The 13,205-nt window shown below is 57.8% G+C and overlaps 1 protein-coding gene and 1 long non-coding RNA gene across 3 annotated transcripts; one reads left to right on the forward strand and one right to left on the reverse strand.

The window, feature by feature from the left end:
• Window positions 1–40: 40 nt before the first annotated feature.
• LOC104049851 (dual specificity protein phosphatase 22-A) lies at window positions 41–12,634 on the reverse strand. Its single transcript, XM_064459700.1, has 5 exons — window positions 12,470–12,634; window positions 9,925–9,974; window positions 6,640–6,714; window positions 6,022–6,193; window positions 41–1,433 (listed from the first exon to the last, which is right to left on the reverse strand). The coding sequence occupies exons 1-5, from the start codon at window positions 12,632–12,634 to the stop codon at window positions 1,227–1,229; spliced, it is 669 nt and encodes a 222-aa protein (XP_064315770.1). The 3' UTR covers window positions 41–1,226.
• On the forward strand, window positions 6,062–10,390 carry LOC135314813 (uncharacterized). Of its 2 annotated transcripts, none has more exons than XR_010374312.1 (4): window positions 6,062–6,150; window positions 6,560–6,736; window positions 8,542–8,765; window positions 9,070–10,390. It is a non-coding gene; the product is annotated as an uncharacterized LOC135314813 (long non-coding RNA). The 2 variants fall into 2 exon arrangements; XR_010374313.1 differs by having other exon boundaries at window positions 9,073–10,390.
• Window positions 12,635–13,205: the final 571 nt, after the last annotated feature.

Here is a 13,205-nt window from a genome sequence, read left to right on the forward strand (position 1 = left end):
AATCAAGACCAGCCATCCCTATGGTTTTAATCACTCTTTATTAGGAATTGAGCGAGTCACCCCCAGCGCTGTCACACTCAGAGTACGCAGAAATTTTCATTAAGGCAATTCCTAGAAATATTTTAAGGATATTTTTTTCTTTTCTGAGAATGGATTCCAGAACCGATATTTTTTGAGAAGCCAGAGAAGGTATTTATAGCAAAAAAGCAAGCTGGCATGAAAGATTTGAAGGTCTGAATGTAGAAGGACTGCCTCGAAGGGTTGGCACCCCCCTTGTAAGACAGATGGAGGGAGTCCTGGCAAAGGAAGGCAGCGAGGCCATGGTTTGGAAACACGGTGTATGAGTTTGGGATGAAAAAAGGGACACAGTCATGGTCTTTCAGTATTAAAAAGGCTGTTGGAGAGGGACAGCATTAAGTTGCTCTGCGAGTCAACCGAGTCCAGTCTAACAATTGGCTTCTTTTGCAACCGGGGACATTCAGATTGGGCGGCAGGGGAAACCCAAAACCGCTTCGGCTCCGGGGATGGAGGCAGTGGGGACAGGCAGCCTCTGGCACTGCTGGATTTCCCCCTCCCCTGGGGTGGGTTAAGAAAAATGCCAGACAGACATCTGCCAAGACCAGGCAGGACCAGGAAAGTCCAATGCGTCAAGGGGCATCTGTAGTCCCGGGAGCAGCTCGGCCTCTGGCCGCTCTCCCCATCCCACGGGGTGACAGCCGGGCTTGGCAGCACACCCACACCCCAGGAGCCATCCCTCCCTCCCTGGGGCAGCCTCACAGGCTGCATCGGCTCCCAGCTCCGCTGCAAAGCAGAAGGCAAGGTGGCCTCTCCACATCTCACCCTGCTCTGGGCTTTCCAAGGTCTGCGTTAGCATCCCTGTGCCCTGCCGGAGGAGCGCCCGGGTACCGTGCTGCTGGAGAGAGGGACAGGGATTGCTGCTGCTACGGGTGATGGAAAAGTGGCCGCAATCCACTGGGGAATGGGGGAACAGGATAGAGCAAGACACTGGCATCAATTAACTGGCTTGCTCAGAGGTATACATGGAGCCAGCAGCCAAGGGGAGGGTCTGCAAGTCCTGACCCCTCCCACCAATCCTCAAGCCCGTGGCTGAGGCTGGCGCTGGCTGCTTGCTGCCCTAGACATGAACCCCCTGCAGGCTTTTGGCAAAGGAAATACAGAGTTTTTCAAGCCCCAGGGCCAATGTCTGCCTTTGAGCAGCCGGCTGCTTATCTGTTCATCCATCTGCTTCTGCTGGTGCCACCTGCGTGGTAGGGGAGCGGGTAGGTGGGAGCTGGAGAGCGGAGCCAGGAGCTCTCCCTGCTCTCCAGCTGCTGCTCCTTCTGACTCTGCTCCTGCTGGGCCAGCAAACGCTGCAGCTCCTCCTGGTCCTTGAATGGGTTCCTGCCGTAGCTGCAGCGGATCCAGGCACGGTACTGCCAGGACAAAGCCAGAACAGGCTGTCAGGGTCACTGGGGGCTGAGAAGCCCCCAGCTCGAGAGCCAGGGCTTGCAACAGTCCCAGTGGAAAGCAGCGAGCCAAGCAGGCGCGGTGCACGCTGCATCCCAGCCCCAGCCTCAGATGAGGCCAGGGGTTCCCCAGCCACAGCCAGCAAGCAGAAAGGTCCCAGTTTCTCAGGAGCTTGCATGCCACACAACACGACTGCATCGTATGAAAGATGCGACGGTTCCCCCCGACCAAGTGCTCCCCGCATCCCCAGGCCAGCACAGATGGAGCCAGAGAGCTGGCAATATCCTCAGCTTTTCATGCAGTCTGCCATCGGGACAGCAGCTTTATTTACTTTTCATTGCCAAGAGGCTGCTGCTGTTCCTTGTGTGCCCAGATTCCTGTAAGAAAAGCTTCCCCACATTTTCTCCCCGCCGTGGCAGCGTGGGGGCAGGCTGCACTCGCTGCCACAAGCCGCACGGCCAAGTCGGCTCTTGCATGCTGAGGCAGGTTTGTTTGCAGAGCCTCTTGCCCGTTGCTGGGCTGTTGGGGGTTGCCTCTGGTCCCCCACTTCGCTGCAGCCAGCTGCAAATGCTGCTCCGGCAGCAGGAGCGTGCCAGTGGCCGGGGGCCAGCTGGCAGCAGGCTGAGGTCCGGAGGTGGCCGGGAAGTGAGAGACGGTCCGTAGAAATGCTTCCCACTACTGCTGGGATGAGAAACAGTCAGATGGGCCCGGACTGCAGTGCCCGAGAGTGCGGGCAGGAATGGGCAGCTCTGCTGGGACCTGCCGTGCCAGCTGCCTGGTGCTTGCGGGAGGCGAGCAGGGCTCCACTGCCTTCCTAAGTGGCTGGGAACCAGCTGCTCCAGCAAGCAGGACTTACTGGGATGGGTGGTAGGAGCATGGCCAGCAACACTAAACACCTTACAAAAAGGATGGAGGGCACAGAGTCGTGAATGCGAAGCCTGTGGGTGCAAAGGGTCCAGAGAGGGACCGAGCATCAGAGCCCCAGTGTGGGGTGGCTGTGGGGCAGGCATGGGGTGCAGCCAGGGGAACCAGAGGGAGAGGGCAGGCAGCCCCATGAGCTGCCTAGCCTCAGCACCCCCAGGGTAAGATGTCCCCACAATGGTTCCAGCTTTCCAGGGTGCTACAGCAGCACCCCACAGTCAGGAGCCACCAAGCTCACGGCAAAGGTGCAGGATGCAGGACAGACGGACGGGCAGCTCAGCACTGTCCTGCCAGGGCTGCCACAGGCACGGGGACCATGACCCACAACAGGATAAAGTCTGAGACTAACCCAGGCAGCATCGCCCCTTCCTGCAGCCAGGAAAAGTCAGCTCAGGCAGAGGGGATTTCCACTGGGAATGTCTGGATTTCCCAAATCCACTCTCTCGAACAGTGGGATTCACCACAGCTGCTGCATGCTTGCTGCCTGCAAGCAGGAAGAACCTTTGTTTGGGGTGACAACAGGAGAGCCAGGCATGATTTCCTTGCTAGAACCCCTGGAAGTGACTCCCAAAGGATTTGGGACAGAACTTGGGGCAAGCATCCATGCTTCCTGGTCACAGGAGGAATATCCCTCCTGTGCAAATGGATGGATGAAGCCTCTGCAGGGAGACCAGCCTGGCCACCACAGCTCGCCACCCACCGAGGCTCAGCACCCACTGCCCAGCCTCGGAGCTGGCTCCCACCATCCAGCGAAGGAGGGAAGGAGCCAGTGGGAGGCTGGGGGAACCACCCTGCTGCTGCCAGGCATTTCCTTTTAAAGCCAGAGCAAGAAGTGGTTACAACCCATTTCCTCCAGCACTGACCACTAACCCAGTGCCCTCCTCCTCCTCTCTCCTAGGGCCCGGGGCACCCATCCCATCTGGGACGGCACCGGGGAGGGAAAGGCAGCCCTGCCACAGTGTGCCAGCACCACAAGGGGACCGTGGGGTGGGGGGGGATAGGTCCATCACCCAAATGCCCATCTATGCCCCTCTCTCACATCCACAATGTCTTCTCTGCACTTGCTTACTTCCTTTTCTAGCCTTACCCGTCATCCTGCTGCTGCTCTTGGTCCCTTCCTTCCTTCTTTATCCATCTAGCCCTGATAAGCATCATTTGCCATCTTAAAACCACAACTGCACGCTCAAGGCTTGCTTCCTGCGGCGAGGGGCCAGCTGGCCAGTCCCAGAGAACATCTTCCCCATTTCTACCTCCCGGGGTCCCATCTGGGGTTCCTGCTCCAGGTCGAGGAAACCGAGGCACCGAGGGATGCTCGCCCACAGCCCTAGGGAGGAGGTCTCCAGGAGACTGACCTGGTTTTTGCAGGCTTTAACCAACAAGAAATGAGGATTTTCTTCCTGAACAGCCTGCCTAGCCCTTATCTGCGTCTGCTCCCAGCCACTGCACTTCAAAAATGCTGCCTGCCGGGATGACAGCTGGGCTAAATAGGGAAATTTAACATCTTTTCTATCCTCAGGGATATCTGAAGCTCTGGTCACGACACCCTTGCTCCTGCATCCTACCTACACACATAAAAAAACACCCCAAAGCCACAAACAGGAACAAGGTGTGACCTCCCGCAGCCGAGGTAAGCAAGCCGACTGCTGCTTGGCATGAAGCGAGGCACAGGACCCACATGGCCTCGGGTCCCATGGGCTCCCGGCCATGCCAGTGAATGCCCACGGCGCCCACCACCCCATGAGACACCCAGCCATCCGCCTTGGCTGACCTGCCCACGCCGCCTGCAAGTCCCTTCCTCTTGCAAAGGTGGAGGGCGCAGGGGTGAGCTCGGAGCAGGGCATCGCCTGTCGGGTTGGAGCATCCATCCGGCTCTTCCCCTTCTTCAAATGCAGCTGCGGGTGAGTAATACCAGAGCAGTGCCATCTCCAGCACCCAGTCTTCACCCCTGGGGCCATGCTAACAGCAGTCCGCCCACGAGGGCCATCCGCAGCTTCCCTCCCCGATGCTGTGATTGTGGGGAATGCGGGGTGTTTCGAGTAAAAGGCAGCTCTTGCTAAACCCCGCGGCTCAGAACAACCCATCCAAGTGCCTCCACCCTTGGCTCTGCCTTTGGTATTTTCAGGGAAATGCTTGCAAAGACCCCAGGAAAACTTCAAGGAGAAGAAAAAGCAGCATCTAAGGGAAAGGGAAAGTCCATCGTCTGCTAAGCCCAGCTGGGATTTTGGGGAGCAGGAGGCATAGCTCAGATGGAGCAGGGAGCACAGCAAGCCCCACATCACTATCTGTGCTGGGACACAGCCAGAGCGTGGGAAGAGTTAGGGGGAGCTGGCCTGGCCGGGGGAAGCCCTGAAGGGAATCTCCAGCACCGTGGGTGTTTTGTAATCCCTTGGACCATTTTCTGTCCTCCACCATGGGTGTTTTTGAAGCTGGTGATAACGGGGCAGGACTGCGTCCCTCATGTGACAGCGCCTGCCCACTCCCTCCGACACCCAGGGAAGGGAACTCAGCGGCAGGGAAGGGGCTGACATTTGTGCCAATGTCACATGCTGTCCCTGCCTGTCTCCTGGGAGGGGAGAAATCCCCTTGAACTGCTCAGTGTGGCCAGAGGGACCGCCGGGTCTCTGCTGCCGTTTGCCATGGGGCCATTGCACGATGCTCATGGCTATGGCAGATGGGGGGACTTTGCCTCCAGGGTTAAGACCAAGTTTAAGGGTGACATGAGCGGTGAAATGCCTTGTACATGTCACGTTGTGCGTTACTTTTTCCTCGCAGAGGTTCATCTGTGCCCTCCCAGGGCAGTTTTGGACTCATCCTTTGCTGCGGAGCCCAGGGCTGGGTGGAGGAGCAAGGTCCAGCGTGGGAGGCCAGAGGGCAGCTGGCAAGCCAGCCAGGAGCTGTGCTTTTGAAGGCCTTTCCCTTCGCTTTTGAAGGCTTTCCAGGTTGAAAGTGCAGCTCTGATCTCTGCAACTACTGCTCTCCCAAGTAAACTGGCGGCATCCAGCTCAGCTCAGCTACAACATCCCTCCCTTGCATGGGACAGGAACCTACCCAGCCAGGGCTTCTGCTCTCCTGAAACCTGCTGCTCTGAGTCATTTTGGGGAGGGGAGAGGAGAATTTCTCCATCGACACTTGCTTCTTTCTATCGCCTGCCTCTAGAAGCAGAGGACTTGCTGTCAGAGGAAGTCCTGCCAGATTCAAGCACGCCCAGACATCCCAAAGCTGCTCTCAAGAGCCTTCCTCCCTCTCCTCTCCCCCTTTCCGCCTCCGGCTCCCGCTGTGCTGCATTCCTGGGAACCAGCCCAGCGTCCTTTCTGGGGCTCCTGGGGGACTTGATGCTCACCCGTCCCTCCCGCCGTGTCCTAAGTGAACTCTCGAGAAAAGCACTGAGGTTTTAAAGAGCTTTTTAAAGTGCACTCGCATAATGCCTAGGGACTTCTTTTTTTTATTATTTTCTTTTTTTTTCTTTTCTTTTTTTTTGCACGCAAAACCCAAATTCCCCAGGTAATAAATAGCATGCACAAAGGCCAGCTTGGGCAAACAGCTGGCCCCCGCAGAGAGCTGCATGCAAAAGAGCCGTGCCTGCTTGCAAACTCTGCAGACACCTATATAAGGGGACGCCACCGCGAGACGTACCTCCTGCAGCAAGGTCACCTCGTACTCCTGAAGCTGCTGCTGGAAGCCAAAGTTGGGGCTGACGTAGGACCGCACGGCCTTGGTGGCGGCCAGGCAGCCCTCCCAGCCGAGCTCGGTCACCGTCATGAGGTAAGCCACCAGGATGGTGGTGCTGCGGGAGATCCCAGCCAGGCTGGCACGGCGCGAGGGAGCAGCGTCAGGGAGAGGTGCTCCCACCGCGGAGGCTGAGGCAGCCCCACAGCAAGGGACACCCATGGGATGCGTCTTCCCATGGGCACCCCCGCCCGCTGGGGTGCTAGCAGGGTTCCCCGGCCATGGGTTGGGGAGGGATAGGGAGCCTCAGGGACAGGGAGCCACTGCTGGTGGCTCCAGGCAGGTGGCTTCCCCGTGTCCCACCTCTTTGGATGCTCAGGCTTTCAGTGTATGGACCACCCATCCCCATGGGTCTTGGCAGTGGAGATCTTCCCCTGTTGCCCTCCCTCCATTCCCTGCCTTCTCCTCTTCTTCCTCCCCACCACGAATGACATTTGACATCGAGGACTCTTTTTGGGAGCCCATCCCCACCTCCCACAGGAAGGATGCAAACCAGGGATGCGAGGCAGTGACAGAAGCTCTCACCAATGGACGAGGCAGCCTCCCCCACCGAGCCGGCATTCATGGATGAACTTGATGCACTCCTTAAAATGCTGCAGCCTGCAAGGAGAGAGGCAGGGAGGTGAGGACGGGAGGGCTGCCCACCCCTGCAAGGTGCCTGGCCACACCAGCAGCAGCAGTTGTGTCCCCTGCACAGGACTTCCCGCCACCCTGGGACCACCGGCGTGGGGTGGGAGCAGAGATCCTTCCTCTGCCAGGCAAAGGCAGAGGAGCTGATCTTCATCTGCCAGGAAGGAAATGACCTGGGAGACTTTCCGGGGGATTTCCTGCTTCCCAAGGCATTGGGATAGGAGTAGGGTGATGCCATCAGCCAAACCAGCTCAGGGAGGACTCCAGGGACACAGCCTCCAGGGCAGGGTGTCATCCTGTGCCCAAGGGACATGCACATCCCCATGTCAGAGGTGGTCCTGAGCCATCAGCCCACCCCTAATTCCCAAATGATGCCAAAAACACCCTGTTCCCTCCAAGGGAAAGATGCCAGCAGGGAAGAAGGTAGGGAGAAGGTGAATCCCAAGATGTTTTGCCTGCAGGTCCCAAAATGGTGCAACTCCCTTCCCCTCCTCACCCCAAGCAGCCCCTCTGGCCCCTTCCCACCCAAGGGAGAGCACAGAGAGGTGCCTGCACCAGGGAGGTAGAGCTGCCAGCAACAACACAGGCTTGTCCCCATATAGCTGCCTGCATTCCTGAAAGCATAACCAGTAACTGTGGGCAAGGCAGAGGGAGCACGTTAACCCCAAACAGCCTGTTTCGCAGCAAAACCGGGCAGGTCAGCGAGCCAGGGCTTTCTGGCAGCTCAGCTGCAACGTGCTATGGTGCTTCTCTCCCGCTGGCCTGGATGCTCAGCAACATGAGCAGCACCCATATTTTTGAAGGCATGGAGACCTAGAAAACAGGATAAATAACTCCATATATACTGATGAGATAGAGGTGACTGTTCATGGGAGGGTTATGCAGGTTCCAGTGAGACGCGTCCCTCCCACTCATCACTGTGTGGGATGCTGGAAGCCACTGCCAATCCCTCCCACAGACAGCGGGCATCTCTGAGAGCCCACGACGAGCCAGGAATTTGGCTTCTTGGCATGTATTTGCGATAAATGCTGCCCACCTCTGCTCATCCTCACCATCCCGCTAAGCCCTGGGGGAGTTTTGAGGCAGAAAACCTGGTTCTGGGTAACTTGGGCTGCTGGTAGACTCCCTGACCACACAGCCCCAGCTTTTTCAGGAGGAGAAGAGGGTCCCTTTGGTGCAGCCAAGCCAGAGCCACCCAGCAGCGCCTCTGCGCTGGTGCCAGACTTCCTCTGCCTCCGCGTGATGGGGTGGGCGTGCGTCTGCACAGCCTCCCTGATTTCTCAGAAGCCAATGCACAAACTACCACAGAGTTACTCCCCCCCTGCCCCTCACCGAGGGCTCGCTCCCAGTGCATGCTCCCTGAGAGCCCCTCAGAGCTCAGAGACAGCTTCCTTGCAGGGGCGAGACAGAACCCTCCCAAACCTCCCCCATCCCTGCCAGCCCATCAAAGGGGATGCTCTTCACGCTGCCCTGGAAGGGGGAATTGAAGGGGATGCTTCTCTTCACACTGCCCTGGAAGGGCAGGGCTCATGTGCCTTCTAAGAAACCAGCCAAGGAGATATTCAAAAATAGTTCTGCTGCTCGAGAAGGAGAAATGGGGGAGTCTCTGAATATGTGGTCATACTAAAAATATTGAGCCTCTTGGCCCTGGAAGGAAATGTAAATCCATTGCTCCTTGTGGGCTACAGATGTGCCTCCTCCTTGACCAGAGTAGCAAAAGGAGCATCACTCTGGGGAGCTTTTCCCTGCCTAAAGCTTGTCCTGGGGGATTTCTCCTTGTCCTGCTTATCTTCACAGAGCAGACAGCATCCCCCAGGGCCTGCACATATTGCCTACACAAGTCCGAGCTCTCCAGATCCCAGACCTCCCCTGCAGCCCCTTGGCTGGGACCAGCAGGGATGCACCTTGCTTGCAAGGACACGATGCTTTTGCCTCCAGCTCCCTCGACACGCTCGCCGCCAGCCTCCAGCCTGCTCCACGCACACAGCGTCGCTCTCCCAGCCCATCCCAGAGGGAGGCAGGTGAGCACTTCAGCCACCCCATCCACCCTCACCCACTCCACAGGGGTTTTTTCCTCCCAGGTGGCCAGGCAGAGGAAAGCTCTGCCCATGCTTTTCCAGCCTTGAAGCGTGGGATCGGGGCATGGACCCTGGTAATGCTGAGAGCCACTGAGGTCCTGAGTCACAAGCATCTCCTCTGCAGGACAAGAAGTTCACCAGGATTGTGAAATCCAAGGCATAAACTGACAAGCAGAAAATAGCTCCTTGAATAAGTCTTCCTTCCGGCAGCCAGTCTTATCTTTTTTTTTTTTTTTTCTCCTTTCAGTAGACATGCCACAAATGCAAAGAAGTGAGAGAGAGAAAAAAAATAACAACCAAAAAACCCTGTTCTTGCTGAGGCAGGGCTTTCTTGTAAAGCTTCTCTTTCCGCTCAGTGGGAGCATGAGCAAGCAGAATCACAACCCCAGGCACGGCTGCTCCCAAGGATGCTGGAAAAGCAGCAACTCCACAAGCGGGCTTCACTCTGGTCACTGTGCATGAAGATTTGTTCCTTTTTAGGGTTTGACTGGTGAGAAAAAAACCCTTGGAGTCACCCATTTTCTGGTTGCAAGGGATGGTTTAGGGATGCCCGTCGCCCAAAGCAGCAGCGGGGTGCTGCAACCCGCTGGTGCCAGCAGCGCCTGCGCCCCATCGCACCCCATCGCACCCCAGCACCGTGTCCGTGAAAGCCTGGGGCTTCCTTGCAGCACCGCTCGCCCGCTTCATCTCGAGAACATCATTAAAGGACTTATGAGTATCTATGCTTTGGGTGGGGAAAAAACTATTCATTTTAATAAATACTTTATTTCTCTTTCCAAGGAGAATATCTGAAAGACCAACCCAAATCATTGGTTTTCTAAACCAACAAAAATGCTCCAATTTTCAACCCTGCCAAGTAGAATAATTTTGAAATTTGATGGAAAATTAAATTTACTGACTGTAAACACACATAGAAAGAGATTTGAAGCTCTACAAATGCTATTAACTGCCTGAAAATGAACTGCAGCTTTTGTCAAGCTCAGCGGTGATACCAAGTTTTTGCAGCACGAGTGAACTGGACCTTCACCCTGCAGAATTTGAACATTTATTGACTGATAACTACCAAAAACCTCGGGAGGCAAAAGGATGGCAAATGACTTACAGGTTTTGACTGGATGAATCCGAGGCTGAGATACAGAGATAGGTCATGTCCTGCAACACAAAGGTGGTTGCGGTAGTAAGACACTTCCAAGAAACACAAAATTCCCCATTTGTCTCTTTCCCTCTCCTCAGCTGACCCTTCGGTGATGGGAAAGCTGAAATCTGCTTTCAGGTGCCATCACCCCACTCCCCAATGGTAGAGAGAACCATGAAGGTCATGTCCATCCCACCCCAGGCTATTTCCCCCCCATTTCAGCCCAGAGGAGAGGCCAGGTTGGAGGGAACAACTGTGATGCTCAGGAGCCCCCCAAAACTGAGCCATCCCTTCACCGGGGCCCCGACTGGTGACCCCAGTCAGGAAGACATGTGTGAACACGCACTGATGATGTCACTCTCATCAATGAGTTATTTCCTCCTGGTCTTTTTAATACACAATAAATCATCCTGCCACATGTTGGCGTAGGTCAGATTACTTTCCTTTCTTTAAAACATCGCTTCCTCGATCCTCCCTGTTCTGAGCTAAAATTAGATCCTTTTCATCTGAATTTTTTTTTAAAAACTTTTTTAGCGAAATGGGTGGAAATCCTGCCAGCACCACGGATTGCCTCATCTTCATCAGCTCCCTGTGGCATCACTGCCGAAAGGTCCCCCTTGGGCTGATGCAGCTCGAACCCACAGGCGACCCTCGCTTCCCTCCAGCCCAGGGCAAACTGGGAGGCTGGAAAAAGCCGATCATTTAAGGAGGGAAGGGGCAGAGTGGGACAAGCACAGGAATATTTCTGCACTGGAAAGACCCACTTTATGAGGATGAGTGCAGGCGGGCTTTCCCATGCATCTCCTCTCCATCCCAGGCATCCTCCCCAGCCCCGTCCCGCGCCTGCCCCCACCATCCCACAGCCTCTCGTGCAACAGGGACGAGGTGCCGCAGCGATGTGCCGCTTGCTGGCTCCCCATGGCGTGCCAGCTGGCTGCTCCCCACCGGGAGAGGCTGCCGGAGAGGCCGGGGTACTGTGGGGAAAAACAGAGCCGGCATGTTCCTCATCTGCATCCCCGGCCAAACTGCAGCTCCCCGGCATGCAGGGGATGGCAGATGCAGGCAGGAGCTTGGTGGGTGGAAGAGGACCATGCATCAAGGCAGGGGCATGAGGACCAGCAAGCAAACGCCGGCAGGTTTTGTGGGATGAGCCATGACCTGGCTGTGCCCCACCATGCCTGGCACCAGCCCAACCTCCCTGCGGTGAGGAGAGCCACCGTGCTGGCAAAGCCACCACGCCAACCAGCGGAGCAGCCAAAGCGACGCCACTCCTCCCCAAACCCCAACCTGCACCCTGATCCCAGATTAACTGCCAGGCTCCCAGCGGCTTCCCCTTCCCCATGGGGCCGGGTGCCTCCATCCCGCCTCGGGGAGCTGAGCCACACATGGGAACGGTGCTGGGGTTTGCGGTTCCCGATCCGAGGCCGTGATTGACACATTGCTCAACCCACCATGCCTTCCTGGTTCCCCTTTCCACCAGCCCAGCGGCTTGCTCCGTGTTGTAAGCTCGCCGTGCGGTTTGCTACCCGTCTGGCCATGCCCCGAGCCCTGCTAGCCCCAGCTGCTGCCCCTTCTCCAGCCACTCTCTGCACCAATTTTATGCAGCCTCTTTCCTTCTCTCTCTCCCCTCTCCACATTACTCAATGCCTTAGTGTGGAAAAAGCACGAGCTGGTCTTTTGCTGGGGCTCCCTGCCCATCGTGGGCCCAAAGGATGAGGGGTCCCCTTCGCCTTCTGCAGCCTCCCAGGATTTGGGAGCTGGTGGCGGGTCCGACACCGGGATGAAGCACAAGTCGCATGGCGGTGCCACCCGCCGCGACATGGGCAGCATGGCCAGAGCATCCCCACGGCCCCCGGACCCCCCGCGGGGCTGTTCCTCCTGCTGCAGGCTCCACCACGGCCCACGGGTCCGTGCAGGCAGGATTTGTGTGTGAAAGCCCTGGCCGGCACCTCTGGCATCAACCCTTCGGGCAACTCCATCCTGCCTCAGTTTCCCCCACCCACAGCCCGAGGGGTCCGTACCACCCCGGGGTCCTCAGGGTGGGGGGTGGGGGGGGGCAGGCAAAGCCAGGGCTGCCCAAACCCCCTGTCCTGGAGGCGGAGGGGGGTCTCCGGGCCCCGCCGTGCCCCCCGTCCCGGTCGGGGCTGGATGCGGCCCCGGTGCTGCCATCCGCGGGGCGCCGCCGCCCTCTCGCGGTTCTCCCCGCGGCAGCACCGGGCACCCCGCCGGGTCCCGGTCCCGGTCCCGCCGGCGCGGCTGCTGCTGCACGCTTTCACCCTAAAAACCATCGAGGGGGGTGACCGTGCGTCCCAAAACACCCCACTCCCCACCCCGTCGAAGGCACGCTGAGCCTCTTTGGGTGCAATTCAACATTGCGCGGTGCAAATTAGTGAGAAACCAGCATCGCTTCTCCCCTCTCTGCCCCACACCACATGAGCATGTGTCCCATCTGCACCTTCGCACTCCCTGCTCCCCCGGGGTGGCCCCCCGAGACCCCCACCCAGGCACTCACCTCCAGCACCGGCTTGGCGCCGTTGTGGACGGAAAGGATGTGCGTCACCCCGTTCCTCAGCAGGTTTTCCCGGTCTTCAGAGTCTGGAAGCAAAAGCGACACGTGAGTCGCCTGCCCTCCTGGGAGATCCGCTGGATCAAGCGCCCACCAGCAACCTTTATCCATCACCCCCGGCCCCACGACCCCTGTGCCAGCCCTTTCCCGCTGCCTCTCACCCCGCACGATGCAGGAACGGAGAGCGGGCATGGCGATGCACCTTCTTCAAAGCAAAATCCCCCTGGGATGCACTGGGTATCCAGCAGGCTCCTAAAACCACCCCCAGAATCAGAAATTTTACTGCTAATTTGGAAAAGGCTGTTGTGTCTTTCCTCTTGGGTGAAACCCAAGCTTCGCCCTGCTCCCCACGGGGCCAGTGAAAGCCGGAGAAAGTGAGAAAGCCAGGCATTGGCCCACTGCAGATATTGTCTCAGCAAACATGGGGAGGTTTCCAGCCACGCCAGGGCTTCCCCGGTGCTCCGGCACGGCCGGTGACCGCAGCTCCCCCAGACGGCCCTTTCATGGGCTAGAGCTGCACGGGGCCACTTGCAATTGGGATGGGGCTTTGCTGGGGCTTTGGATCTCTGGGAGATGCTGAGGTCCCCAGCCAGGAGCAGGGACAGGGAGCTCCTCTGGCCCCGCCAGCTGCCCAAGGATCCCCATCCATGGAGGCAGAGCAGGGAAAGGCACTCACCACGGA

Source organism: Phalacrocorax carbo, chromosome 8, assembly GCF_963921805.1.
Source record: "Phalacrocorax carbo chromosome 8, bPhaCar2.1, whole genome shotgun sequence".
In the NCBI taxonomy this organism is placed as follows: domain Eukaryota; kingdom Metazoa; phylum Chordata; class Aves; order Suliformes; family Phalacrocoracidae; genus Phalacrocorax; species Phalacrocorax carbo.